Source organism: Enoplosus armatus, chromosome 5, assembly GCF_043641665.1.
Source record: "Enoplosus armatus isolate fEnoArm2 chromosome 5, fEnoArm2.hap1, whole genome shotgun sequence".
Classification (NCBI taxonomy): domain Eukaryota; kingdom Metazoa; phylum Chordata; class Actinopteri; order Centrarchiformes; family Enoplosidae; genus Enoplosus; species Enoplosus armatus.
Genome location: NC_092184.1, coordinates 16,380,881 through 16,407,475, shown reverse-complemented (window position 1 = coordinate 16,407,475; position 26,595 = coordinate 16,380,881). Strand labels below are relative to the sequence as shown.

The 26,595-nt window shown below is 41.7% G+C and overlaps 1 protein-coding gene across 3 annotated transcripts; it reads left to right on the top strand.

The window, feature by feature from the left end:
* Positions 1-980: 980 nt before the first annotated feature.
* Positions 981-26,469, top strand: vps53 (VPS53 subunit of GARP complex). Of its 3 annotated transcripts, none has more exons than XM_070905583.1 (22): positions 981-1,067; positions 1,564-1,644; positions 2,973-3,022; positions 3,120-3,186; positions 8,495-8,581; positions 9,119-9,234; positions 9,760-9,879; positions 12,303-12,381; positions 12,536-12,679; positions 12,774-12,916; positions 13,527-13,668; positions 14,087-14,185; positions 15,184-15,278; positions 16,362-16,604; positions 18,107-18,254; positions 18,576-18,658; positions 18,747-18,825; positions 19,053-19,201; positions 19,298-19,367; positions 19,563-19,700; positions 24,280-24,384; positions 25,075-26,469. In XM_070905583.1, exons 1-22 carry the CDS (start codon positions 981-983, stop codon positions 25,243-25,245), a joined length of 2,496 nt encoding a protein of 831 aa, XP_070761684.1. In that variant the 3' UTR covers positions 25,246-26,469. The 3 variants fall into 3 exon arrangements, with proteins under 3 accessions (XP_070761684.1, XP_070761685.1, XP_070761686.1); XM_070905584.1 differs by having other exon boundaries at positions 13,527-13,677; positions 14,093-14,185; XM_070905585.1 differs by lacking the exon at positions 8,495-8,581 and having other exon boundaries at positions 13,527-13,677; positions 14,093-14,185.
* The last annotated feature ends 126 nt before the right edge of the window (positions 26,470-26,595 follow it).

The window sequence follows — 26,595 nt, the reverse complement described above, 5'->3', positions numbered from 1 at the left end:
AATACACACAGCCACTAATGCAGTCAGGAGAAGAACCATGTTGATGCCTCCACATGCTCCTCATGAGTTCCGACTGCCAGCTTTTGTGCATGTTGGAAATCATGATCCTGCGAAGCCAGAGGGAAGACACACATCCGCCAACAACAGTATCATAGATACTAGCCATTCAATTCAGTTCAGTTGCTGAGGAGACCCAAAATGTTTTTAAAACTTATAATTTCTTCCCTTGGCACCATGTTTCCCCTTCTTCTTCTTATTAATGCATGTATTTGTGCTGTGTTTATGATTGTTTTCAATAGAAAATAAAATACTAACCTTATGTCACTGCACCACAGACTGCGCCTGCGCCCTGTGGAGTCTAATGAGCACCTTCAACAGGTCTTGCTCCATGTGTACAAATGGTCCGTGGTTCCTATATGCAACTTCTTTTGATCCAAAATAAAAACAAATGTCTGTCGAACAAAATAAATGTTGTGGTGGCTCAATAGCTACATCTATGGGTTTTGAAACATACCAAGTAAAAATGTTCCTACTAATTTACTCATTTGGTAAACGTGTAAGATGTTATGTACTTTTAATGTCAGGCAACAATATGCTACATACATATGAATAATTACAATTATAATATTCATCACTTATTGACTCCCTACCCCTAACTCGCATCTTGGCAACCAACAAGTTACCATAGGCTGTAAGGATATAAACCCAAATATTGGTCGTATTTACCACTTTGTTGTATCATTCATGTGCACTTTTAGGAGGGAGAAAGGATCTGACTCGCAGATTAAATTTGCACCCGATGTCAGTCAAGAAAGAGGAAGCGAGAGATGTGAGTATAAATCATCTCTCAAATTTTCACCATGATTTCCGACAGCCACGAAAGCACCATTTTCTCCACCGTCATCACGTATCCCAGAAGCCTCCTCACCAGGAAGTGATATGCTGGAGAGGTCTTTGGTTTTGTTTTGGTGGTTTTTACAATGATGGAGGAGGAAGAATTTGAATTTGCTGAGGATTTGGAGGCTATTTTGCATCTAACCCCAGAGGTGCAACTAGCCATTGAACAGGTAGCCATTTTTAAAACGTAGTCGCTGGTTTTGCTAACACACGGCCAGCTGTTAGCAGGCTAAGCCATCTTGCGGGCTCACTGGATGTGACACTGCTGTCTTACGACCGCTAGCTATGACACATAGATTTTCCCACTATATTAACAGTGTTTAGCTTAGCGTTGCAGGAATGTTTGACAGATAGTTCCACTCTTTGGGGTAAAGTTGAGTGGCGTTAGTTTACGAAGCTGTTTTTGCCTTTGACTCTTCGGTGATTATCGTCGTGAATGTTTGGATACTATTGCATCTGTAATTACACACAACTCATTTAACTTAACACGTACGAGCAGGTTGTCATTAATGATTGGTTAAAGTTATTTCAGGAAACCACTGAATATCGCTACAAGGCATCACCAGTGTGTATGTTGAAAGTCATCCTAATACACCATCAAATATTCAGTGCAACGTCGTCAGCCATGACTTCCTGACCAAATGTCGGTTGTCTTTTGTGTACAAGGTTTTCCCCAGCCAAGACCCGCTGGACAGAGCAGACTTCAATGCTGTGGAGTACATCAACACACTGTTCCCCACCGAGCAGGTACAGTGGAGTGACACAGAAACACCTGCAGCCAGACTTACCCTGGTGACATGCATGCTGATATCCGTTGTAGTGTGGCCCAGCCGATAGTTAATATATGAAACAAGTGAATTGACGGTAGTCACAGTAGGAAAAGCACAGGTGTTACCGTAACAATGGTCCTTTTCTACTCAGATGTCCCAGTAAGCAATGACAGTGTGGCAGCATGCACAATACATGAACCCTGAAACTGAAGCAGCTAAATGAAAATCAGTCACCTCTAATTTTATTATTTACACCTGTGTATGCCAAAATGTCTTACCCGGTTGGTTTATGAAATACTATAAATATTCATAAACCAAAGCTGTTACATAGATTTGAACTCTTTGTCTGTGCATGGATGAAACTGTGTTTTGTTTCATTTAGCAGGAGCAATACAGGTAGCCATTATAACCAAGGGAAAGTGAATGTAACAGATGTAATGTATATTGGAGGTCTAGCTGAAGTTACTTTGCAGTCCCTAACCTTGATTAGGCATTTAGAATCAAGGTAAGACAACTAAACAAACAAATGGGTAAAACAGATTCAGAATAAAACCGTATTTATATACATGTGCCTGTGTGTGTGTACTGCACAGGCCAGTGTATGCATTGATACATGAGTGCAGGTGTCTGAGTGTGTATGTATATGTACGTGTACATGTATGTGACCACATGTGTGTATTGTGAATCCTAAATGACTTGTTTTGCACTTTATTTGCACACTTAATCTTAGAAATGTGTGTATACAGTATACTTCATCCATATACATGTCTATGTATACTCCATCTCCATGAGGGGTCACTGTAACCCTATAGTTTGTGTTTATACACTGTGAAAGGGCTCCTAGTAGTGTGCATGTATTTTCACCTAATTGGGTTTTGTGTGTAGTAATTCAAGAGGTGAGGGTTTACACCTGCCCTGCATTTGACATGTAGATGTAATAGAACTTATTTGTATAATATAAAGTTTAAAGTGCAAATGCATTCAATACCATAAAGTATATATTTCTGTTCAGGGATGTTATGTTTCGTGTAAAATATAGGATGAAAGGCACAAAACATGAAACAGCAGGTTTAGGGAACAGGATGATGTAATGAAGGGTATTACTCAGAAAAGAGTATGTGTGTGTATTTGGGTAATCCATCCATTCTCCCCTGTATATACAGTATGTGGCTTGTTGGCCTCTCAGACAGTTGTAGGTGACAACACAGAATTTTTCGACTTCAAGTCAACCATTCTGTTTTTGGTATTACTGATAAAAGGTTGCTTCATGTTTTCTTGATTTCCTGTCTTCGTATTTCCCCTCAGTCTTTGGCTAATATTGACGACGTGGTAAACAAGATTCGTCTGAAGATCCGGTGAGTTCACGTCAATTACTTAATAATACATTTCTTGGTTTTGTTTTGTATTTTACTCTCAATGTGACCAAGCACTATTTTGTGTCACATTTGATAGGCGCCTGGATGACAACATCAGGACAGTGGTGAGAGGCCAGACCAATGTTGGGCAGGACGGCAGACAGGTGAGTTGAGCTGCACTTCATAGAGGTGGTGAGACAAATTTGATCAATTGTGTTTCTCTGCAATGAATTTGATCATCTTTCTGGCAATATGGCTGGAAAAAAAATTGCATTGCTTTTATTTTAGTTGTATTTTTCATTGAATATCAGATTTAAGTTTCAAAGAAGTTTTTGAATAATGTTGTGTTGTGGTGATGGTGGTAGAGCTTGAGAGTTTGCAAAGGCTGATCGATAAGTGTGTTGGTCTTAGATAGAAGGAAAATCAATTGCATGTAGACCTTGCATGCCCTAATTAGGAAGATGGGGGACACTAACAACCACCAGCAGCCATTTTTATCACTTTGTGTTAGAAACAGCATCCTTCTGCTGAAGTTAGAATGGTGCTCCAACCCAGAAAAACATGTTCTTCCTGCTCGCCTGCTCTTTCCTCTCTCCACATTGCTTCCATGGAAAAGGACAAGATGACTCAGAACCATTCCCACTGCTCAAACTGCCCCTCTTTACGGAAAACACGTCTGGGAAATAGATTCCCGTATGTAAATGCTTAAATTTCTTTTAAACCCAGGCTTTTGAGTCTTTGCCTTTTCTTGTGGGAGCATGACGGAAAAGAACAGCCCCTGCTGATTTAATCCAGGTCCTTGCTCCTTCGAGGAGCTGTGGCTTAAAGGGAACGTGACACCTGATGGGTGAGCCATGTATGTTCTGACCAGTTGACATGATTAGGTGTGCGTTGTCGTCACGGTGTCTGGCCCGGTGGCCCTGTCTTTCCCAGTTAGCTACCGTTTGGTAGCGGAAAGGCTCTAAATCTCCTCCAGACCAATAACATTATACAGTCACACACAATAATTTTAGTTTGTTTTTCCAACCCCACAGTGCCATTCCAACATTTCCAAAGGGAAAATCCTTTCTGCAGACGGAAAGACGGAGAGGTGTTCATTTCAGGATGGCGAATGAAACATAAAGACAGCAATAGCATAAAAGCAACAAGATCAGCAATTTAGTCATTTCTGCTAAGCAAACCTCAAGATGGTAACATTTATAGAGAAGTATGGAGAGAGCAACATAGTAGGAGAGAGAAAGTGTGACTGTCTCAGTGGTCAGACCCTAGTAGCTAATAGAGCTGATATTTGTATGTGTCGATGGCTGTTACTTGGCAACAAAAAATCTTTATAATTGTAAAAATCAACATCAATATTTGGTAGATACTTTCATGCAGATAACCTTAATTTGCCATATAATTTTTGTATGGGTGGTTCCAGTTAATGAATACCCAGGAAACACTGAAATGGCTATTGCATCACATTGAGACTGATGCATACACACATAGCCCCACAAGCCAAATTGGTGACAGCGTTATTGACTGTAATACTTGGTGACCAGTGGCTTAGAGACAAACTCAATTATAATGACATGGACTCACTCATGTCATTAACCAGAAATTGTGACAGTGCTCATATGTGGCTCATTTCTGGCCAATCCAGACTAATCCTTTTAACCTGCATGATTTCATGTGGTCAGAATATTACAGATGCTATTTCCTAAATTGCTGAAGATGAGGGCAGATTGTGGGAATCTCCTGACCAGTCTGGCTGTGTTGGTAAATGTACACGACTTTACCCACACAAAATATCTGTGTCTGCCAGCTGAGAGTTTCCTACCAAACACAATGTTGTACGATGTTCTCTTCTGCTGGTTGTCATGGCGATGGCTATACCGCAAGCACACCTGCTCCACAGTCAGCTGAGCTCAATATCGTAGTGCTAATGAAGGCTTGTTTTGCGTTAATTATTTTTTTTTATTTGTAATGAAAGTGAAGGACGTGAAAGCATTTTGGTTGGAGTCTATTAATGGAAGTCTGAGTTGGAGAATCTCATTAACGAGACTAAACATTTGTTATCAGTTACTGCCTGCCATTCGCATTCCTGTTAATTGATTGCTGAGCATTTTTTTTTTGCCAGAGACTGGCTGTGCACAGGGGTGCAAACACACACACACACACACGCACACACACACACACACAGAGACACAGACACAGACACACTAAAAGTGAGGCTGTACTTGCTGCTTGCATGGTTGGCAACCTGGCATTTGCTTTTTTCTTCCTGTGTGTGTGTGTGTGTGTGTGTGTGTGTGTGTGTGTGTGTGTGTGTGTGTGTGTGTGTGTGTGTGTGTGTGTGTGTGTGTGTGTGTGTGTGTGTGCGCGTGTGCGCACTCTTTATATGTCGCCTGTGGTATTGAGAGGGCTGCATTAGAAAATACAATGCCGGGTGGTCTTCCTATAGAATCCACATTAATGTAAATATTTAATGTTAACTCAGAAAAGACTCTTCACAGCTTGTTTCAGTTTCCATGCTTTTAACTACTCAGAGCTCAGTCTTTTCCACTCTAAAGCTTTCTTTCTTCTGTCCCCTAATTTACTGTTTTGCAGCATGTTTAACTTTTGTATGTCTTTAAAGAAAATCTGGGTCACACTCTGCAGATTCTATCAATCTGTGCCTTAATTAGGTTTAGTGACTTGTTCAGTATAGCCTATTAAATCTGACTATTACATTATCTGCAAACTCCAACTGTGCCAAAATGTTGTATTGTTTTCCAGGACTGAATGTGAAGGGGAAATTAATCAGTCAAGGAAAAGCTTAGTAGCAGCATAGTAGCATATTGCTGTTTATAACAGAATGCATTAAAAAATGATGTGTTGTTATTTTCTGTCAGGCTTAGCTATGACAAAACACTTTTTTTTAACAGGAGTAGTGATTCTATACAATGCATTTCCTGAGCTATTCTTTTCTCTGTTAAGTGAAACACTCCTCTCTAAATTGCCTCCCTAAAAATGTTTACATGAAGTGCTGTGCTCATGCAGTGTTCCAACTGTTAAATTAACAGTGTTTGGTTGATCAGATTTATTGTATTTGGCCTTAAACTCACAAGTACCATTTAATATACCCTCTACTTTAGAAAGCTACGCTGATGTCTGTCAGAGTGAAGCGCATCCCAAGCCAGTTCAAGCTTTGAAAAGAAGCTCCCCACTCCTTTTTTAAACTCTATAGTACTGCCTATGTGTGCCATGGAACATGTGCTGCTTATTGCATGTTAGGGATACACTGGTGTGCATGTGCATGTTTGTGTGAGAGCAGATAACATCTTGGGCATGGAGGCGCCTTCTGGGCAGTGGTCTCTCTCTGCTTTCCTCAAGGCTAAATACAGGAAATGAGCGCTAGGAAGTGAGCCAGATTGACTCAGCTGAGTCTGCATGAGCGACAATTGCAGCCTTGGAGGTTCTGGCCTCTTTTGCATGCACTTTGTTTGCTCAAGAACTCCTCCAGGGACCCTCTTTTAAAGATCCAGCGGCACTCCCTTCCTTCTCACTCTCAGATCAAAGAGTAATCACTTAACCTGCCTTAATTTTTCCAATTCATTTATCCAATCACCTAACAACCAAATGGTTGTTTGAAGCATAAAAAGAAAGAAGGATTCATGCAAGTTAGAGTCAGCTTTTGCTCATCTTGATTGAAGAAGAGTTCCCCTCTGTCTTTCCTCCATGCAGACTGTCTTGTCGGAAAATACTCTACTCTACACAGAGTAGATGAAGTTTTAGCTTAGTTTAACAACATGTGGGTTAAAACTGCCCTCGGAGGGTTCAATGTCAACGTGGTTTTGTTGGGATTTTATGGCCTGGTCATATGGTGTTTTCTTTTATGACCGTCTCAACGACACTGTCACCAAGCATTGCTCTTTGACACTCTGGAAGGGAAATGAATCCTCGGCTGTCAGTGCAAGCTGTATTTATGTTTGTGTGTGTATGCATGTGCACAATTTTTGTGTGTTTGCTCTCTCGCTGTTTCTTAGAGGTGCTTGTAAAAGTGGTAAATTCCTTGCACAGCTGGTGCCGGCTGTTAGAATTCCTTGTGTGTGTGTGTGTGTGTGTGTGTGTGTGTGTGTGTGTGTGTGTGTGTGTGTGTGTGTGAGTGTGAGTCTGAGGAGAGTCAAAGTTGTGTCGCAGTGCCGCCACAGCATCGGGCCAAGTGAAGCCAATTACCTTGGCATCAGATGTCGGAGCACAATCTCTGTTTAGGGCCATCAAAGAACAGCTGCCATGTCAGATGATGGGGAAATATTAGAATAGCACGTTAACTATCTACAATTGTAACTGTCTAATGTTATCTTATCCGGTCTGGCTTTATAGGCTGTTAAAACTACTCATAATCTCTTTAGCCTCTATAGTGACAGCCTTTATGTGGAGATTAGCCTTATGGCTCCTGCGTCAACCTAAGACCTATCAATGTCAGATATGTAGATAGCTTGTCAATTAGACGGCCAATTAGTCTGTTTGACATTGCCCCCATTCCAGAACTGGGAACGGGCATAAGCAGGATAGTTTTTCACATGGACCAAAGCCAGTAGTGAGCATGGATAAAAAAAATTAAAAAAAGAATAAAATAAATCCCTGGAAATTTGACCCAGACTGGCACACCACAACTGACACACAGTTATTCTACGCACTGCCCTGCTTCTCACAACAAAGTATTATTAGAAGTGTAGCTTTTTTTAAGGTAATCTAAAGTTGATGCTTTATGTATGGGGTTATACATTTTGATTAAAAGCAGATTAAGAAATAAATCAGTTTTACCATCAACTGCTGACTGGGTTTCCATGTTCCCTGCCCTTTCATTTCTTCTTTGATATTTCTAACAGACACCAGAAAGCTTTTTAATGTGCATTTGTTAGGTTGACTCATTCACAATTAATGCACAGCACAGTACAGTCTGTCAGCTTAGTGTATGAACAATACAGTGAGAAAGTTAATTTGTAAGGGATGAAGATGGAAGAAGAATGTATGACCTTAAACACACACCTGTATTGCATCCCATGTGGGATTATTTATTTATCTTGTCGTGTCTGTACTGACTCGCCATCGCTCTACTGACTGACCAGCCAACAGGTAGAAAACTCTGTAAATGACGTCCACTCAGTTGTGGCAACTTTCTTCAGCTTTCTTCCACTCTTGGTGTGTGAGAGTAAACTGAGTGAGACGTTTCTCATCCCTGTGTTCCTCTCAAGCCTTTCTGTTTGGTTTTCCATTTTCCCTCCACATCCTGCTGCTTTTTGCTTCAGGTGTTATTCTGAGATGCTTAGGGATGGGCTGAGCTGGGCTTTGTCCTTAGAATTCCTTGGGCCCACTCTCAATACTCATACACACAAACACACATTATCAGTTGTTCAACATTAGTTGAAAAAAAATAAATAAATAAAAACAGTAGCTGAAAAGGTGTCTTCTCTGTGTATTTCATATTGCCCTGTTTGTTTTGTGTAGGCTTTGGAAGAGGCCCAGATAGCCATCCAGCAGCTCTTTGGCAAAATCAAAGACATCAAGGACAAGGCAGAGAAGTCTGAACAAATGGTATGTACACAAAACACACACACACACACACACACACACACACACACACACACACACACACACACACACACACACACACACACACACACACACTCAAAGGTGGCTTGTTGAAGCTTATCAGGGATATGACCCTAGCACAGGGGAGATACAGCCTGTATCCTCCTTCTGTTATAATAGCGGGCAGAGGAAAGAGTTATTTAAAGTCGAGGTAATGCACCTTCCATGTGTCGGTCTGTTACAAGTGTAGGCTGGGTGAGTAAAGAAAGGATCGGGGGGGGGCATTGTCAAGCAGACCCTCCCTCAGGAGGCATGTAGGAGCAATTGTTTCTCAAACCAGTGGGTGTGTCGTCCATCTTGGTCTATTACTCTTTTTCCTATCGCTCCATCCAGCAAACCACGCTCCTACATTTGTTCACCTTTTATTGCTGCTTCATTTCCCAACTCTGTACCTCCTCCTTTCTTCCCTGCTATTTCCTCCTCCTTTGTCTTTCTCTGTTGTTTGACCAACCTGTTTGACTGGTTCCTCTTCCTGCACAGGTCAAGGAGATTACGAGGGACATAAAGCAGTTGGACCATGCCAAGCGCCACCTCACTACATCCATCACCACCCTCAACCACCTGCACATGTTGGCAGGGGGTGTTGACTCTTTAGAGTGGGTACAATCACATGTAACAGATCAGAAAACAATTGCACAATTTACCCTGAAGCTTATTTGACCAAAATAAAGACTCCGTAGTTGGGAGATGCACTTTTAAGGATTAGTTGCTGCCAGTACAAGGTAGGTCTTGTATCAAACCTTGTGTAATGATATCGGCTGAATGATTTATGCAGTCCAATCTGTTTTCAGTAATGTTCACAAAAAAAACCTGGTGGGTAAAAGCTATACTAATCTATACTGACTGTAAACAAGAAGAAAAGCCCACCCTGTTTCAGATGGATGAAAACAAAGACATTCTGTGCAGTCAAGTGGCGTAATTTTAATGTCTATTCATATCCTTCTTTAGTCTGTATCTGTAATTCTCCTCTATAGAGTGTTAGGAATGATGTTTCACTTGAATGATGCTCAACTGATATGGATGTGGCATAATCACTTTACAATTATAGTCATAGATAATATAAAGATAGATTGTTTTCATATATAATAATAGAAATAATTCACACACGTGTTGTGTTTCAGAGCCATGACCAGAAAGAGGCAGTATGGAGAGGTGGCCAACCTTCTGCAGGGAGTGGTCAATGTGCTTGAACATTTCCACAAGTACATGGGCATACCCCAGATCAGACAGCTTTCTGAGAGGTAACTAATATGCACACACTCGCTCACCAGTGATGTGTGCGCTTACATAAGGTTATTTCTTTACATATTTTCCTGAAGTACACTTTCCTTGAGTGTATCAGCTGCAGTGCAGCAACTCTTCAATGCTTTGGGGTTTAGTGCCTTGCTCAAGCTCACGTTGGCTGTTTGGTGAGTGGCATAGCTGTAAGAACAGCTCATTTCCAGTAGCCAGTTCGGAGCTTGATCTCCGCTTACAGCTGAAATATTCCACAGCTCGTCAGCTGAACTGTTGAAAAGTGGTTACAGTATTTGGCTGGAGGTATTTTGCGTATTACATCCTGTTTATGCAGACATTCACACATACACGCACAATCCCACACATACACGAACACACAGGAAGGAAACCCACTGAATAGTGTCGTATTATGCCAGCATTTCTTCCACAGTGAGAGATTAGGGGCACACTTTATGGAGGGTGTGTTTGTATCTCCATGTTTGTGCTTGTCGAAGATGCATTTATTACTTCATGCACTTAAGGTTGTTCATGCATGCAACATGTCAATCTAACTGTGTGACTTTTAATTAATGGTACATTTAGGAATGTTTACTCTGGAGAGAGTCATGCCAATATCTGGATGTGGTCTTTTGTTTAAACACTCACACAGAAATGTGCACACACACACAGAAATGTGCACACACACACACACACACACACACACACACACACAAACAGAACAAAGTCCATTGTTACTGTGTTGTTTCCCACAGCTCTGCCTGATTACATTTCCATTGTTACTATTATTTTCCAAGAACACCAGAATCAATTTGGGACACATTAGTCAAGTTGCTGTTCAGGTTCAAAGTAGTGCTGATCCCCAAAAACAAAAAATGGATGACCTTCTCTTCTGTTTTGACTGAGGTGTGGCAGACAGTGTTCATACCAGATCACAGCTGCGTGGAAGAAGTGACTCTGCTGGAGAAACAGATGACAGCAGACAGGGAAGACAGCTGGACGCAAACAGTTAATAGAAAATACCAAGATGTGAGAAATGTGCGCAGACTAATCAGCCAGAAACAGACAAATGCACAGACAACAAATGTTTCAGACAAAAAGAGGCAACAATGGATATAGAGGCAGATGAAGGGGGAAAAGTAGGGAGCAAATATTAGTTACCTATACAATTAAACCATTTTTGTATAGTTAATAATAGTAAGACAATTAAAGGACTAGCAAAGCAAATTCTTCTGAAAAATAAGAGATAAGTGCATAATTTAGTTGTAAAAACTACAGAGGATATTTCTACTTCTTAAAAAAAGAAAAAGCACAGTTTAGTATTAAACAAATGTGCAAAATCTACAGGGTTACAGGTTAAATGCATATTAGAGCCTCCATCTGACATTTCTCTATTCGTGCCTTTACTTCTTTTATTCAGTGAGAGAAATTAGCCTTTTGTCCTGACGGTACTTTGAAGCATGACTAAATGGAGTCAGTGCAGCTGTCACCTTTGAACAGGATCAACTTTGATAATTTTTTAATAAGCTTTTTCTCGCCATCGCTTCATGCTTTTCTCACTGTCTCAACCACACTGTGACTGTCACAGTTCAGCTGGCTGACAGTGACACAATGTTTGACTGGACACAGTCAGGCCCGCTGCTGCAAGCCTGGCCTCAGTCAGATAAAACAGATCCAGACTCCAGAATGATTTAATAAGACTTTCTGACATCATCTTGTCAGAGTGTGAGACATAGCCCGAAACAGGAGCTGTTGAGCAGTTTGTGATTAGAGTCTCATACTGACCAGACCAACCAGTCAGAGGTGGATAGTTGGGTATTTAGGCGACAGCAGGCGCTTGAAAAGAAGGCTTCGAGTTTAGTTGGCATCCATTGGTGATACTATCTCTCCACCCCCTCCTGTTTATTCTGGACGATTGTCATGACTTTGGGTGCTGTCCCTGGTTAACCCGGCCTGGATGCCTTCGGGCGAACACAGACTCTCCGAGGACTCTACAGACTCAAATTGTGCTAAGCAGACCTCATTATATAAACGCTTCTCTGTCATATGTACTGACCAGAAACCAGTTTATTCACCTTCATAGAAAACAATGCATGCACGTAAAGACACCTGCAAAATTGTGTACTGATATTGGGATTGAAAAACACCTTCCAAATGTTGGGGAATAATGTACTATGACAGGTAATGGTATCAGTTAGCTTAGTTTAGTTTTCAAAATATTTTAGTGCGGTAACACTTCAAAAACATCAATGGTCTTGAGGTGTGCCTGCAATTCACACGTAAATACTGCAATTCTTGGACAATAATTAAACTAGGTACCTTTTTAAAGTCACAATATTCAAGCACTAGAGGAGGCTAAAGTCTGTTGAATATCGGAGGCTTGACTGATAACAATGAATAATTTAGTGTTGTTGGTTTTTGTCCTATCTAGAGTAAAGGCAGCGCAGAGTGAATTGGGGACTCAGATCCTGGCAGATTTTGAAGAAGCCTTCCCCTCTCAGGGCTCCAAGGTAAATATGTTGTATAGGAATCTGGATTTTCAGATTGTAGTTTTCACTTTTTCGGGACAAATGAATTCTATGTCTCTCTATTTGACAATGTTCTTATCTTGTTCACTCCTTGTACAAAATTGTACGTCAAACTTTTATTTGACAATCCATCCAGAGACCAGGCGGTCCCAGTAACGTGCTGAGAGACGCCTGCCTGGTGGCTAATGTGCTGGACCCGCGCATCAAACAGGAGATCATCAAAAAGTTCATCAGGCAGCACCTCTCAGAGTACCTGGTATTATTCCAGGAAAACCAAGATGTGAGTAAGAATTTGAATTCCATAATGTGCCAGATCGCATCTAATTCAAGTGAATACCTGATTACTTAATTAAGTATCCCACTCTGTTGCTCAGGTTGCATGGCTAGACAAGATTGATCGCCGCTATGCCTGGATCAAACGGCAGCTGGTCGACTATGAGGAGAAGTATGGACGCATGTTTCCTGAGGAATGGTGCATGACGGAGCGTATTGCTGTGGAGTTCTGCCACATCACCAGGTAAACACACACACACATACACATATAATAGAAAGACACATGTAGGAACAAGCACTGCAAATGATCTTAGACAATGAATTTTATGGTATGTGGCTTTACCTAACAACATAATATTTTATGGTGGCTCTCTGTTACCAAGAAAAGAGAAGAAAATACAAGAAATTAAATGTAATTAAATTTAAAAGGGCAGAAATTGAGAAATTGGTTGTGGGACTTTTCTGCATTATGAAGTGAACCACACTGGGATGGCGTGCCTGGCGTGAGCGATTGGTGCAAGTTTCAGTGCAGTTGACGTAGGTGGCCTACATGAGCAGTGACCTACTGTCCACACTTCTAAGTCTTTTCCCCTCAGCTACACGACAGAAGAAGGACTGGCCACCATTTGTGTGTTACTCTGCAACTGACAATAAAAAGACATCTGGCAAAAGTCGTAGTAGTGTCATCAGAAAAAAGCCTGACAAGACATGTTTTTGCTTAAAGGACAGATGTAAGACTACAATTATGCACTAACAAGGATCAGTGGACATATTTTGGGATGTCAAAGAATAGAAATTAGATGTAATATACTCAAAACTGATACTATGTCCATTTGTTTGTGTGTGTTTGTCAGGGTGGAGCTCGCCAAAGTGATGCGAACACGGGCTAAGGAGATTGAGGTGAAGCTGCTTCTGTTTGCTATTCAGAGGACCACAAACTTCGAGGGTCTTCTGGCCAAACGCTTCACAGGATGCACCTTGACTGACGTACCTGGAGTGAGAAAAGCACACACACACACACACACACACACACACACACATGCACACAATAACAGATTACATTTGTTATTTTGTTGGGGTACAACTAGGCCAAGCTTGTTCAGAAATAATCATATTTAGGCTAGACAGAGGCCCTTATTGTCTTCAGGTCAGTTTACACCCTTGCCTGTTGGGTTCTGTAATTCAATGAGGGAATCAGTTGAGTGGAGTTTTATAATTGGAGGTGCAGTTTCATCAAAGCCTCTCTTGACATGGCCGACATAAACATGGAAGAAAGTGGTGAAACCTGCAGAAGCAGTTCTGTCAGTCAGGAGTAGTGTTGCCTTAGTGGCAGTAAAACCCCTTATGATGCTCTAATAATTTAACAATAGAAGAGATACTGAAGTTTCATATGTGTTTTTTTTTTTTTTTATAGCAAAAGAGGCCAGAGAGCCCTCTAGAATCCACTAACCCCTTCCTGGAGGATGAGCCAGGCGAGGATGTGGGCACAGAGAAGGACGAGGATCTGGCTAAGGTGACTTGACCTGGAATTACCCCCATGAAAGGGACTGTTGGATGTTGCTTCCTCTGATGAGGAGATTTCTTTAGGCTGAATACATTTTCAGGGTTTTTTTTTCCCCAAAGTGCTCCTCTTAAAGGGAATATGACTGGCACATTTGCTCATGGCCATGCAGTGGCAAATGGAACAGTAGTGTTGTAGCCGTTTGAATATTCTTCCATTTACTACCTAAACTTACAACCATATGCTTATGTGGCATTAGTTTGAACACATAAATCTGATGTACTTGTTGTCTTGGCTGAAGGATGTAGGTGCACCATCTCTTAATCAGGACCTAAACTAAGCAATAGATTGACCAAGAACTGAGCAATCTATTGCTAGAATAATCAAGAACAAAAATATTAATGTGGGGTAATTGATCAAAACATTTTGTGTAGATACAACCCATTTTCTTTATTAGACACCGAACATGTGCTCTTTTGGCAGTTTATAAGATACACCTAAGTAAAACTACTCCACTTTAATATAACAGCCTTACAATGAGGTTAGAAATCCCTCTCAGTATAACACAACACAGTTCAGTTCAACAGCACCACAGTACACACAAGTGTAGCCTCCAAAATGACCATAAAGTTGAATCCACGCCTCTTCAACAAAAACTATAAAGTATAAAAAAGTATAACCTTCTTGAATGTAGGATTTATTGCAGGACTGTTGTATTTGACTACATCAGTTATAGCTACGTGGAGCTAATAAAGTGGTAGCTGAGTGTATTTTATGCATGGAAAGTCAATTGCTTCAGTTTCTAAAATGTTACACGTGGCACTGTATCAGATATAGAATTTCCCACACTGCCTTATCTTTGAAAACAGTTTGTTGTGTTCGGCGTTTTGACATTTACCTTTGCTTGCTGAGTTGGAGGCAAGACACACACTCACTGATTGGTACTCAGAGGAGCTACAACTAAAGCCTGTTATTTCACTAATTCCTCCATTGTTCCTCCTATCTTTCAGCCCAGGAAGCCAAAAGCTCCGGACAACCCTTTCCATGGCATTGTCTCCAAGTGCTTTGAACCTCATCTATATGTCTACATAGAATCCCAAGACAAGTGAGAGCAACACGCACTCATACAAGCAGACAAGGCCAAATTGGGTCGTGGTACACAGACCCCAGAATCAGGAGCAGGTTGTGTGTAAAGCTGGCACATGCATCCTTTTTCCATTGCCCACTCATCAATCAGATCCCCCACCTCCCATTCTACTTCATTGCCTCTTCTGTCTTTCCATCTCTTGTTCCTGTACATGCCTCTGTCTCCACTGTGGCAGAAATGTTTCCCATTAGCTGCACGACCACAGACGCTGAGAGAAAGAGAGAGGGAGGTTGAATAAGTGCTGCCACAGCAGATCTGCCTATTTTCATTCCCACCTCCTTTATTTTTTTCTTTTTGGTACCCCTTCTCTGGTCTCTTTCTTTCTTTCTGTATAATTTTATTTAATTCCTCATTTTCTTCATCTCAATTTCTTGTCCTTTCTTTTTTATTTTTCTCCCTATCTTTCTGTTTTCTTTCTGCATCATTTTTCACCTCCCTCTTTCCACCTCCCACCATCCTTCACTTCTCCTCCATCAGTCCCACCCATATCGCAGCCATGGTGATCTCTCCTGAAACTGAACACAGTTCTGGGGCTGCTGTGCTTGCATGCAGCCCCTGGCTCTTTGCTCTCTGGGGCGTTAAAGGCTGTTTGTCTGTCCGAGGGAACAGGATTGACCTATTCTGCAGCTACAACCTCATTTCAGTTCAGTCCAAAGGCCTTAAACAGGCAACGGCCAGATCAGCTAGTCTCCAGTGGGACATAGCAGGAGAGAACAGTGGTCTGCTTGTTTTGTCCTTGGCTTTAGTTCCAACATTCAGTAGGATTGGGCCACACCAACTGACTGTGGACCTGTTGACTGTAGTACTGAGGATTTTGATATGCTTGGAATATTTTCTCCTATTTATCCATCTGGCTCTGTGTTATTTTATCCTTTTATTTATTTATTGGGGTTGGGAACCAATCATATGTTTTTACAGTTTAAATGTTTTTATTTGATTAATTTAATTCCTTTCATGTGCCCCTAATCCAACCACCCGTGTGCGTGCATGTGTGTGTGTGAACCTGTGTGGGTTTGGCTGTACATTTTTGGGCATCTGCAGGAACCTGGGCGAACTGATTGACCGGTTTGTGGCTGACTTCCGAGCACAAGGCCCACCCAAGGCGGGCACGGAGGAGGGCGGAGCAGTCCTGCCCAGCTGTGCTGACCTCTTTGTCTATTACAAGAAATGCATGGTGCAGTGCTCCCAGCTGAGCACTGGAGAACCAATGATCGCCCTCTCAACCATCTTCCAGAAATTCCTGAGAGAGTACGCTTGGAAGATCCTCTCTGGCAACCTGCCTAAGTAAGACTGGTTCATGTTAAACAAAAAGTCTCATATAGGTGACGTTATACATGCATGGAGCTAAGGTTACCTTTGGTTTTCAGTGAGTAAACTTTGTCCCATAGTAGAATTAAAACAAACATTAAAACAGTAGAAAGTTTGATTTCCCTCTAATCTGTGACTTGGTGGCTTTTCTGAATATTATTCTAACAAAGGAAGATAAGTATGATAAAGCATAAGTCTGGTGATATTTTATTTTTTCTTATATTCAGCTATTACCATGAAAAGGCCAAAGCCAATAATTAACTGATTCTACTGACAAGTATTGTCTGTGTTCCACTGTGCCATAGACCTCCAATGTTTTCCCAAAACTGATTAGAAACACGTCATTCAGCCACACTGTTGCATGTTACATGGTGACTGTATATTTTGAGTCAATACACCGTCCTGCTGACAAAAATACTCTATCTAATCTATTTCTAGTATTTCAACAATTTCCGTCCGTGAGAATTGTTAAAATTTCTGGGCAGTAACACAAACACATATTTATTCTTTTCACAAACAAGCATGTCACGCCCATACTTGCTCATTCTTTTGGTATGGTGATGGGGCTGTTTAGGAGTTTAGTTTGAAACTTAATGTCTCCAGTCCTCCGCGCTGTGTTTGATGGATTGAGATGGCATGCTATGAGGGATCTGGAGCTAGTTATGTTGTGGCAAAGCCTAATATGCTACCAGCGAAAACATCTCTGGCTCATTGGCCACATTAGAACTCATCACTGACTGTGGTGTACACACACACACACACATACATACAGGCGTGCTCTGTTTCTGTCTCAGATATGCATGCATGCTAATTACACACTTGTGCTCGCGGACTAATGTAAGCCATATTCTGAGGCGTATACAAACACTGTACAAAGATGCACTCAAGCGCTCTGCAAGTGCGTACACTCACAGACACATGCAGACACGGTCGTCCAATGTGGTGTGCTGTGAATTGGTTTTGCGAGGTTTTGAAAGGGGCCCTCGAAAGGAGCTTGAACTATGTTGTGGTTTTACCCACATGTCTCCGTTATGACGTTTATTAATGACTGGGTGCCGTTGAAGCCCCATTGGCACAGCGTCCCGACACTTGCGTCTGCTTGTAGTTATGCCTGTTGTGTCTCAGTTACTGAAAACGGCCTTCTTTACCTGTGGTTTAAAAAGAGTTTTTCTTAAGGCTCAGTAGCAAAGGGGGTCCACATCAGCTAGTCTTAGCAGCATCTTGGGGTTCGTCTCAACCCCTGATCCGTCTCATTCACCCTATAACTTAAAGGCATACACTAATACATGATCTAAATATAAACAAAGTGAAGACCCACCACAAACATTTAACACACAAGACTAAATCCAGTCAACCTATTTTTCTCAGCTGTGATCAGTTGAGAAACACAAAGTGCAGATTTTCTGTCAAGGAAGCACTTTTCCCCTCCATGTTAATCTCCCCCCCCCCCCCCCCGTTACGGCTATCTCTCTATCCAGATCCAGTAGTAACAGCGGGGGTCTTACCATCAGCAGTCTGCTGAAGGAGAAAGAAGGCTCAGAAGCTGCAAAGTTCACCGTGGATGAGCTCTGCCTGATCTGCAGCATCCTTAGCACTGCAGAGTACTGCCTGGCTACCACACAACAGGTATGCACACACAAATAAGAACACAGTTTATATGAATTCATGCCTTAAATTGAACCAGAGGTTTATCTGAAGTGACAGTGTTTGCAAGGGTACACAAGAAATGCTTATCATGTACCAGTTACAGATAGTTTGACCTGTGTTTCATCAGTGTTTTAAGAAACTCACAGTGGCAGTTACGATTACAACACAAAGGTTTCATCCATACTGTTTTTCTGATACACACATACGGCAAAAAAACCAACACACATTTGAAAGAATGCACTCTGAGTAATTAAACTTTTTATGTGTGTGCATTAACATTTTTGTCTGTATGTGTTCCAGTTGGAAGAGAAACTAAAGGAGAAAGTAGATAAAGTCCTGATGGAGAGAATTAATTTGACTGGGGAGATGGATACATTCAGCACGTAAGTGACCAGCGGGAGCATACCTTCTTTCATGTTGTTCTTTTATATGGTTTAATGGTGTCAATTATTTACTTTCATGTTTTCTCAGCGTGATCTCAAACAGCATCCAGCTACTCGTTCAAGATCTCGATGCTGCCTGTGACCCTGCTCTCACTGCTATGAGCAAGGTCGGACACTCAGTCACACATTCACACATTCAGCTCATACTTTATATAAGATATTGGAATCCAATACCATGTGAATGTCTCTTTGCCACCAATCATCATTCAGAAACTTGAACATTTCCACCGATGATAAATAATATTTAAGCTTCCTCTCTCTCTCTCTCTCTCTCTCTCTCTCTCTCTCTCTCTCTCTCTCTCTCTCTCTCTCTCTCTCTCTCTCTCTCTCTCAGATGCCGTGGCAGAGTGTGGAGCACGTTGGTGATCAGAGTCCTTATGTGACGTCGATCATCATGCACATAAAGCAAAATGTGCCAATCATTAGAGACAATTTGGCCTCCACACGGAAATACTTCACACAATTCTGCATCAAGTTCACAAAGTACAATACATACACACATTCATACACACATCATTGTTCTATCCATAAGCCATAATTAAAGGTTCCTAAATATTTGTCACTTCTTTCTTTCCTTAGTTCTTTCATTCCCAAATTTATCAACCACCTGTTCAGATGTAAGCCTATCAGCATGGTGGGAGCTGAACAAGTAAGTTTAATTTATGCTAATCTGTCCTAAAGCTTCATTTGAGTCATCATCTTAAGCACGTTTCAAGCCGTACATATATGTGCGCTGTGGCATGATTATTACATCAGGAAATTCATGCTGTACATTCATTATGTGCACCTTGAATAACTGCTCTTATATGCCTGAGTTTCTGTCTTGTGTGTCCTACCCCACCAGCTCCTCCTTGACACTCACTCCCTGAAGACAGTCTTGCTGGATCTGCCCTCCATAGGCTCCCAGGTGCTCCGCAAGGCACCTGCCAGCTACACCAAGATAGTGGTGAAAGGCATGACCCGTGCAGAGATGATCCTTAAGGTGAGGAGGAGAAAAAAGGTGGGGGGGCTTCATTAAATCAAAGTGGACTCCAGTGCAGCAGCTCTGTTTTAGCTGTGCAGCCTTCAGGCGCAAATTTGTCACAAAGTGTGAAATAGTGCAGAGCCTAACCTTCCTTAGATGAATGTTGGAAAAACACTCAACCTTGCTCTTAAGCCCAGAAGAGATAAATTTAAACCGTTTACCTTCCACGTATAAACTGTGAATGAGCTTGCATCTTCAACTGATGGATTTTAATGGGAACCTGAGTTCAACTCTAAATACGAAATATTTCAACTTAAACACGTTATCATAGTCACTCAATCTTTATGGGACACTTCAGATTTTATGACATTAACTTGGGTGGCTAAATTCATGCTGGCCCTTTTTACCACCGAAAGCTCCGGTTTTGTGACCTTTAAAGGCTCGGAACTTTAGATAGACCCTTTTGTGTAAGTGAGGTCTGGATGATTTCTCTTTATCTCCTGTTTTAATGTTGAAACTCTGACATATCCAGTTAAACATTAGCTTTGGTTTGACGCTAAATGCTTGACCAAGAATAGTCTGGCACAACCTGCAGCTAACTGCTTTTTCCACCGATTGAGGTTCCATCGTTAGAAGCAACAATAGACTGAACAAACATTTCTCCTTTGAGTGTTTGTGGTTTGAAAGGCGAGCCAGTATTACATTGTTTGTCTTGAGTCGCTCGAGCAGATTATCTACTTAGAGTTTATTTTTTGGGCAGAATAACCCTTTAATTGTGTCTTTAACCCCACTCACAATAGCACTTTATGACCATGTTTTCATGAAATAACCCACCTCACATGAAGAAGGGAGGGGATAGGAATGGAGTTCATGCACTACTGGTTTAATGAGTGAGAGACGGGCCAACACAAGACACACGCACATATTCTTTAACGCAGTGTGTGGCTGACCTTGAGCCAGTGGAAAGGTGTGAGTGAGTAAATAAGTGAATGCATGCAACCATGCGTCTACTCACGAAAACACACACACACACGTAGTGTAACATGGTGTATATTGGATGTTAAGCCAACACAGGATTCAGCCAGTTAGCATTGCCTCAGAATTACCTTATGAGACCCTGGAGGACACTGGTATGTGGCTGCCATAGATTAACCCCTCCCTAATTAACTGTCTCTGGAGTGTAGAGAAATGCACACACACACACACACACACACACACACACACACACACACACACAGACACACAGATAGAGAGTACACGCCTGCCTGTCTTTTGATTTCGCTTGGACTCCAGGGAGACCTTCTTTCCTTCCTGTGATCGTGGTTGGACTGTCTTGATGTTAATAACAGTTAGTGACCTGCTCTAATCGTGCTATGCTAGCCGGTGGATCAATGGGAGACAGCAGATTTTCAATTAACGGTTTTATATTGTAGCCAGTCTCACACCCTGCCTTAGACTTGGGCCTTCAGGCACACTAACTTTGTTATGTGTCAGACACTGACTGTCTAGCAAACCCCTCCTCAGCATTTCATATTTGATTGCCTCTTCTGATTGCTTTCTACTGGGATGCTCGCTGCTCCATATGGCATGTGTAAGGCCTGACTTTGTTCCCTGAAAAAAAAGCCCTGAATGTATATACATGAATTTCCACTCATCTGCCACACATTAACGGGGCTTTCACATTATAGATTTATAGGACGCATTCACATCAGCCCACTACTGTCTGCTTTCTCTGAATTCGACTGCCAGCGGGCCCCTTCAGCTGGAATGTGATCTATATGGCTTCTGAAGAACTCTCACAGACGTAGTTGACACTGCATGAAGGCCTTCGAGTGATTCACGTGCATTAGTGTGACAGCAGAAGACAAAATAATCATTGTGGAGGCTAGAAATCTGATACTACAAGAAATATCAAAAGAAAAACCCTGATAACGAACAACCTATAGAATAGAAGATTCTTAGTAATAATTATGATGATAGACAAATGGTACAGGCCTAACACAATTTAGAAGAGTAATAATGCTGCACAATATATATAATATAGATAAGATGCAATCAAACATAACATTTTGTCCCTAGTAGCCAGAAGGCATAACAGGATGAGTTCCCTGGATTGCATCCCTCTAAAGAACGCTATTTTGAAAGAGCCATACAAAGATTTCCTCTTGAAATCTTCTGAATGTTTTTGGCCTTGAAAAGAGAAAGCTCATATGAGTAAAGAGAAGTTTTTGCACTATAGCCAGTTTTTTAGCTATCAACTTTGTGCAACATCAAGGTTCCTCACAGGTAATTGCTCCCACCTTGGGCTGAGACTGACGCTTCTGAAAGGCAAACCCATCGAAAGAAGGTCAATACAAGGATTCCTCTGTCTAGCCTCAACAATAGTTTTAAATTACACTCTGTGATGCTGTGACTTGACATTAAATCTGGCTTACCCCCACCAAGAAACTGCAATTCACTGGGACAATTGAAGGAGCACTTTAAGGTTTCAAAGCTCACTTTGAGATTTAATGCCTTGAGAACTTGTATAGATAGTCCAGTGGGGTACTTTGGAGTGTAAGAAAAGCTTGTGTTTCAACACACTTAATCTTTACATCAGCTGTTCTTAGATTTCTTTAATAAAAGAGTTGGCAGGTTTTTCCTCAGTGGTGTACAATTGAGTAAAACAATAATTATTCACCAAATATAGGTTAGGGTGTTTGGTGTTGAATTGTTTGCCATGCACAAAGCTGCACATTATTCTGTCGTCTGTTATGGTTCTAGAGTTGTTTTAATGATTTCACACTAATCAAAACTAAATAGATGTGAAGTAACTATGACTTTAAGTATCACTAATTAAGTTGGGGGGGGGGGGGGGGGGGGGGGGGGGGGTTGCCACTTGGAAGCAACGAAACAAGCTATAAACGCAACATTGACATATTATCACCTTATAAAGTTGTTACCTGTTAGCAGACAGTTGCCTAATTGCACATCCAGCACACATGGACTAACATAAGTATTTATTTGGAGTTTGTGGTGTTGACTCCTTAGGGAAATATCTGTGTCTTTAGCTGCCAAATGCTAGTCGCTAACTTAGTCGCTCTGCTGTTTGGTGCTGGGCAGGTAGTGAACAGTGGATTTATCAGAGCTTGTTTGATGAAAACAGCCGTGTCAAACCACGCCAAAGAGAGCAGTAATACTGAATCAAAACAATGAAGTTCTGTGTCATAAAACCAAAACAATGAGCTGAAAGATGCTAAAACGGTCTGTTAAGGGGAACTGCAGGGTCGGGGGATAACTCTCTATGGGTTCATCACTACTAGCGACCCATTTTTAATATAAGAAAATACAGATTATTGAAGTTTTTAAACTTGTGCAATATTAACTGGCACTTCAGTTCACAGAAGAGAGTATTTTTTTTTATGATTCCACTTAAGATCCCATCTCTTAAATCTTCATGTAGCTGTCAAAGAATCTGCTTTGAGGGTTAACAATGAATATATTTGGGTTGTCTGTATTGTGAGCCAGTGTTCAGTTATGTTCAAAGTACATAGGATTCTTTTCTGTCTGTCTGAGACGGCCTCTCCTGGCCGGGTTCAATGCCTGTGAGACGTGGCTGTTTTCCACGCTCTTCCAGCCCAGCCCACCATAGCTCCAGCTCCCTCTCCCACCTCTGAAGTTCTCTTCTGGGGAGTATTTAAAAGGCAACCCCCTTCCCCACCCTTGTTCAGCCTAAATGCACCCCCCTCTCGCTCTCTCCTTTTTATGCCCGTATTCATTGTTAAACTCCCTCTCCCTTTCCCTTTTTTTTTTTTTTTTTTTTTTTTTACAAGGTCCCTACAGACCTTTCCCTTGGCATGGCTCCAGGACAGTTGCTAAGTAAATCACTCAGTCAGCAGGGCTAGTAAGAAAGCAAAGAATTCCACACAATCCTGAGCCTTTCATGCCTGCTCTTCCCTCTCTTTCTCTCCTGCTTCTCATTCCTCCACTCTCTAACCTCTGTGCGCAGCTCACCTTCTCATTGATTTTACCTCGAGTAAAAAGAGAGGAGTAAATCTTGAGGAAAGGAAAGGAGAAACATTTTGTGAGATGATCCCTGTGTGCATGCGTATGCATGAGATGGGAGGTTGGGGTCTGTCAGCCATGTGTTGGTCTGCCTGCTTTGTAGCGGCTGCAAGAAATGCTATTCGATCCACGTTTTCCACCCAGTCTCTATTGTTGGAAAAAAAAAAAAACAACCAAGAGAGTCCAATCCAGAAAGACTTGTGCTCCATTAAACTTTTTCTGCCTGCTCTTGGCTAATGCTGATTTTTGCCCAGACTCATTATACCCCAAAAAATAATTACCGGTGAAACTAATTCTTGCCCACTCATGCATGGAATAATTGGTGTGTAAAAGGAAAAAAAGAGTAAGGAGTGGGCTCCTAAATATAGAACCATAGTCTCGACTTTGTTTGCAGCTAGAACTACTTGGTTTTGTCAGTTGTAGCCCCCCTTTCCCTCATTTGGACCATAGCTGCCCCATGTGGGATCATTTAAAGATCTCTTGGGCTGTCCCATGATGGTTCACAGGAAAGGAGGGAGGGGTGAAACCAACATTAAACTCTACTTTTCCACAGGTGGTGATGGCCCCACATGAACCACCAGTGGTGTTTGTTGATAACTACATCAAGCTCCTGGCTGATGGCAACCCTGAGACCTTCCAGAAGATTCTGGACATGAAGGTCAGTTGGTTTGACTTTACCAGTGATTTAAGGGAGTAGTTCAAAATGTTGGGAAATTTGCTTCCCTGGTGAAAGTTAGATGAGAAGATCGATGCCACTCTCATATCTGTATCTTTAATATGGAGCTGGACCTAGCAGCCAGTTAGCTTAGCTTAGCTTAGCCTAGTTTATCAGGGGGAAAGAGCTAGCCTGGCACTGTTTTTCACTTTGGTTTTTGTATGGATTAAATATTAATTAATATGTATTAATGAGCTGTGGAGGTGCTGGCTGGCAGATTTTATTACCTTTGGACAGAGCCAGACTAGCCGTTTCCCTCCGCTTCCAGTCTTTATGCTGAGCTAAGCTAACCAGCCGCTAGTTTCAGCTTCATACTGAACATACAGGTTTTATGGTGGTATTTATCTTCTGATCTAACTTTTGGCAATAAAGCAAATGCATTTCCAAAAATATTGCTTTAACATTGTAACTTTGCATTTTCTCTCATTTAGCTTCTGTTTGAAACGTTGTCCAACCTGCTATTGTGACCCAATACACGAGAGGTTGTTTAATACTTTATGATTTCCCCTGTGTGTGTGTGTGTGTGTGTGTGTGTGTGTGTGTGTGTGTGTGTGTGTGTGTGTGTGTGTGTGTGTGTGTGTGTGTGCATGTGCGTGTGCGTACTTTGTGTGTGTGTACTTTGTGTGTGTGTAGGGTCTGAAGCGCAGTGAACAGAGCAGCATGCTGGAGCTCTTCAGGCAGAGGCTACCTACTCCACCCTCTGGGGCCGACGGCGGCCTCTCCCTGTCCTTCAGTGCACCCACCCCTGAGCAGGAGTCCTCCCGCATCCGTAAACTAGAGAAACTCATCAAGAAGCGACTGTGAACAGACACACACTGAAATTGCATCTTGAGAATTAATAAGGCTGCAGGATGGGACGGTCTTCACCTCTCATAGACTACAAAGAGCAAGTGGACTGAATTTTCTGACTGACAGTTATATGAACCCAAGTTGACGCTGGATTATGAAGAAACTTCCTCAAATGCTGCTTGCTGTTGTTACACATGTCATTTACTTCTGTAATTTCCCATCTTTCTTTTCATGACACTAATGTTTGAGCTTTGTAACATTAGTACATTATTGCACAGTGTATTTGCACTCACAAGACCAAATGTAGTGCTGTTAACTAAATTCTGCTCAGAGAGCCTCTGGCTGCCTCTTTGGGACTTGTCTAATCCAGGATGATTACAGGCAGCATGATCTTAATTTAAATTGATGTTTGAACAAAATGTATTTCACGGATAGCCATGGTTTTCCTCAACAGTTTTATTTTCGAGTGGCGGGATACTGGGTTGAAATTTGTGTGCATCCCTGCCATCTATTAAAGTGGACAAGCATCATAGAGATCGGCATTGTTTGTGTGAACGAACAGTGGCCTAAAATGAATCTCCGGGTTTAGAGTCCCCAAGTCTGGGACGAAGAGGATCTTTGGACTTTCCTGCATCTTCAGTCAGATGCCGGCTTTGTCTTGGCATTTAAAATCCCTCTAGGTTGACTTGGAAATTAGAACCAGCTAGCTAAAGTATTTTAACTTGGGCCATTGCCTGCGGGGGTATATACAGGACTGTATATGAGTACATAAGTACACATGTGTGCGGTCAGTCCAAAAGATTCTTTGATAATTTAATCCTCTGTCTTCTTTGTATTGACATGAAAACAAGCTTTTAGCGAGAGTGTGTCCATCCCTCCATATCTAAAGGGCAAAGTGCAAACTTCTATAAAGTTTGGAGAAGAATATCTTATGTCATAGAAACACACAGAGACACAACCAAATGTGTTGTGTGTCTCAATACTTTACCGTATCCCCAGCAATGTCAAACACAGCACATCACAGTCTCTGGAAGAAAAAGGAAACCGGCTACTTATTGGAAGTCAGTGGTTATGATCACTGATTTTGACGCCAGTGCCTCACAGTTTAACAGGTCCTTGTAGATTAAATGTAACTGCATTAGTGTACACATTTCTGGTACAAGATGTTACTTGTTTGTGTTGTCTGAATTGTATGCTACACAGGCAATTGTTGAACAACATTAAAACATTGCCACCGTTTCCCCTTGTGCTTCATCAAATGGGTGTATACTGCTTCAATTTGCACATTATGCACAATACCAGGAAAAAATATCAACCTGATTTTTTGTGTGTGGGGTGGGGGGGGTTGGGTTGGAAAAGTTCCCA

Bases quoted from the DNA above. Each gene is read 5' to 3' on its own strand.
- vps53 (XM_070905584.1), top strand. From the start codon at position 981: ATGATGGAGGAGGAAGAATTTGAATTTGCTGAGGATTTGGAGGCTATT. The intron at 15,279-16,361 runs GTGAGAGCAACA...GGGCATCTGCAG, and splicing joins TACATAGAATCCCAAGACAA to GAACCTGGGCGAACTGATTG. The intron at 19,701-24,279 runs GTGAGGAGGAGA...ACTTTTCCACAG, and splicing joins GTGCAGAGATGATCCTTAAG to GTGGTGATGGCCCCACATGA.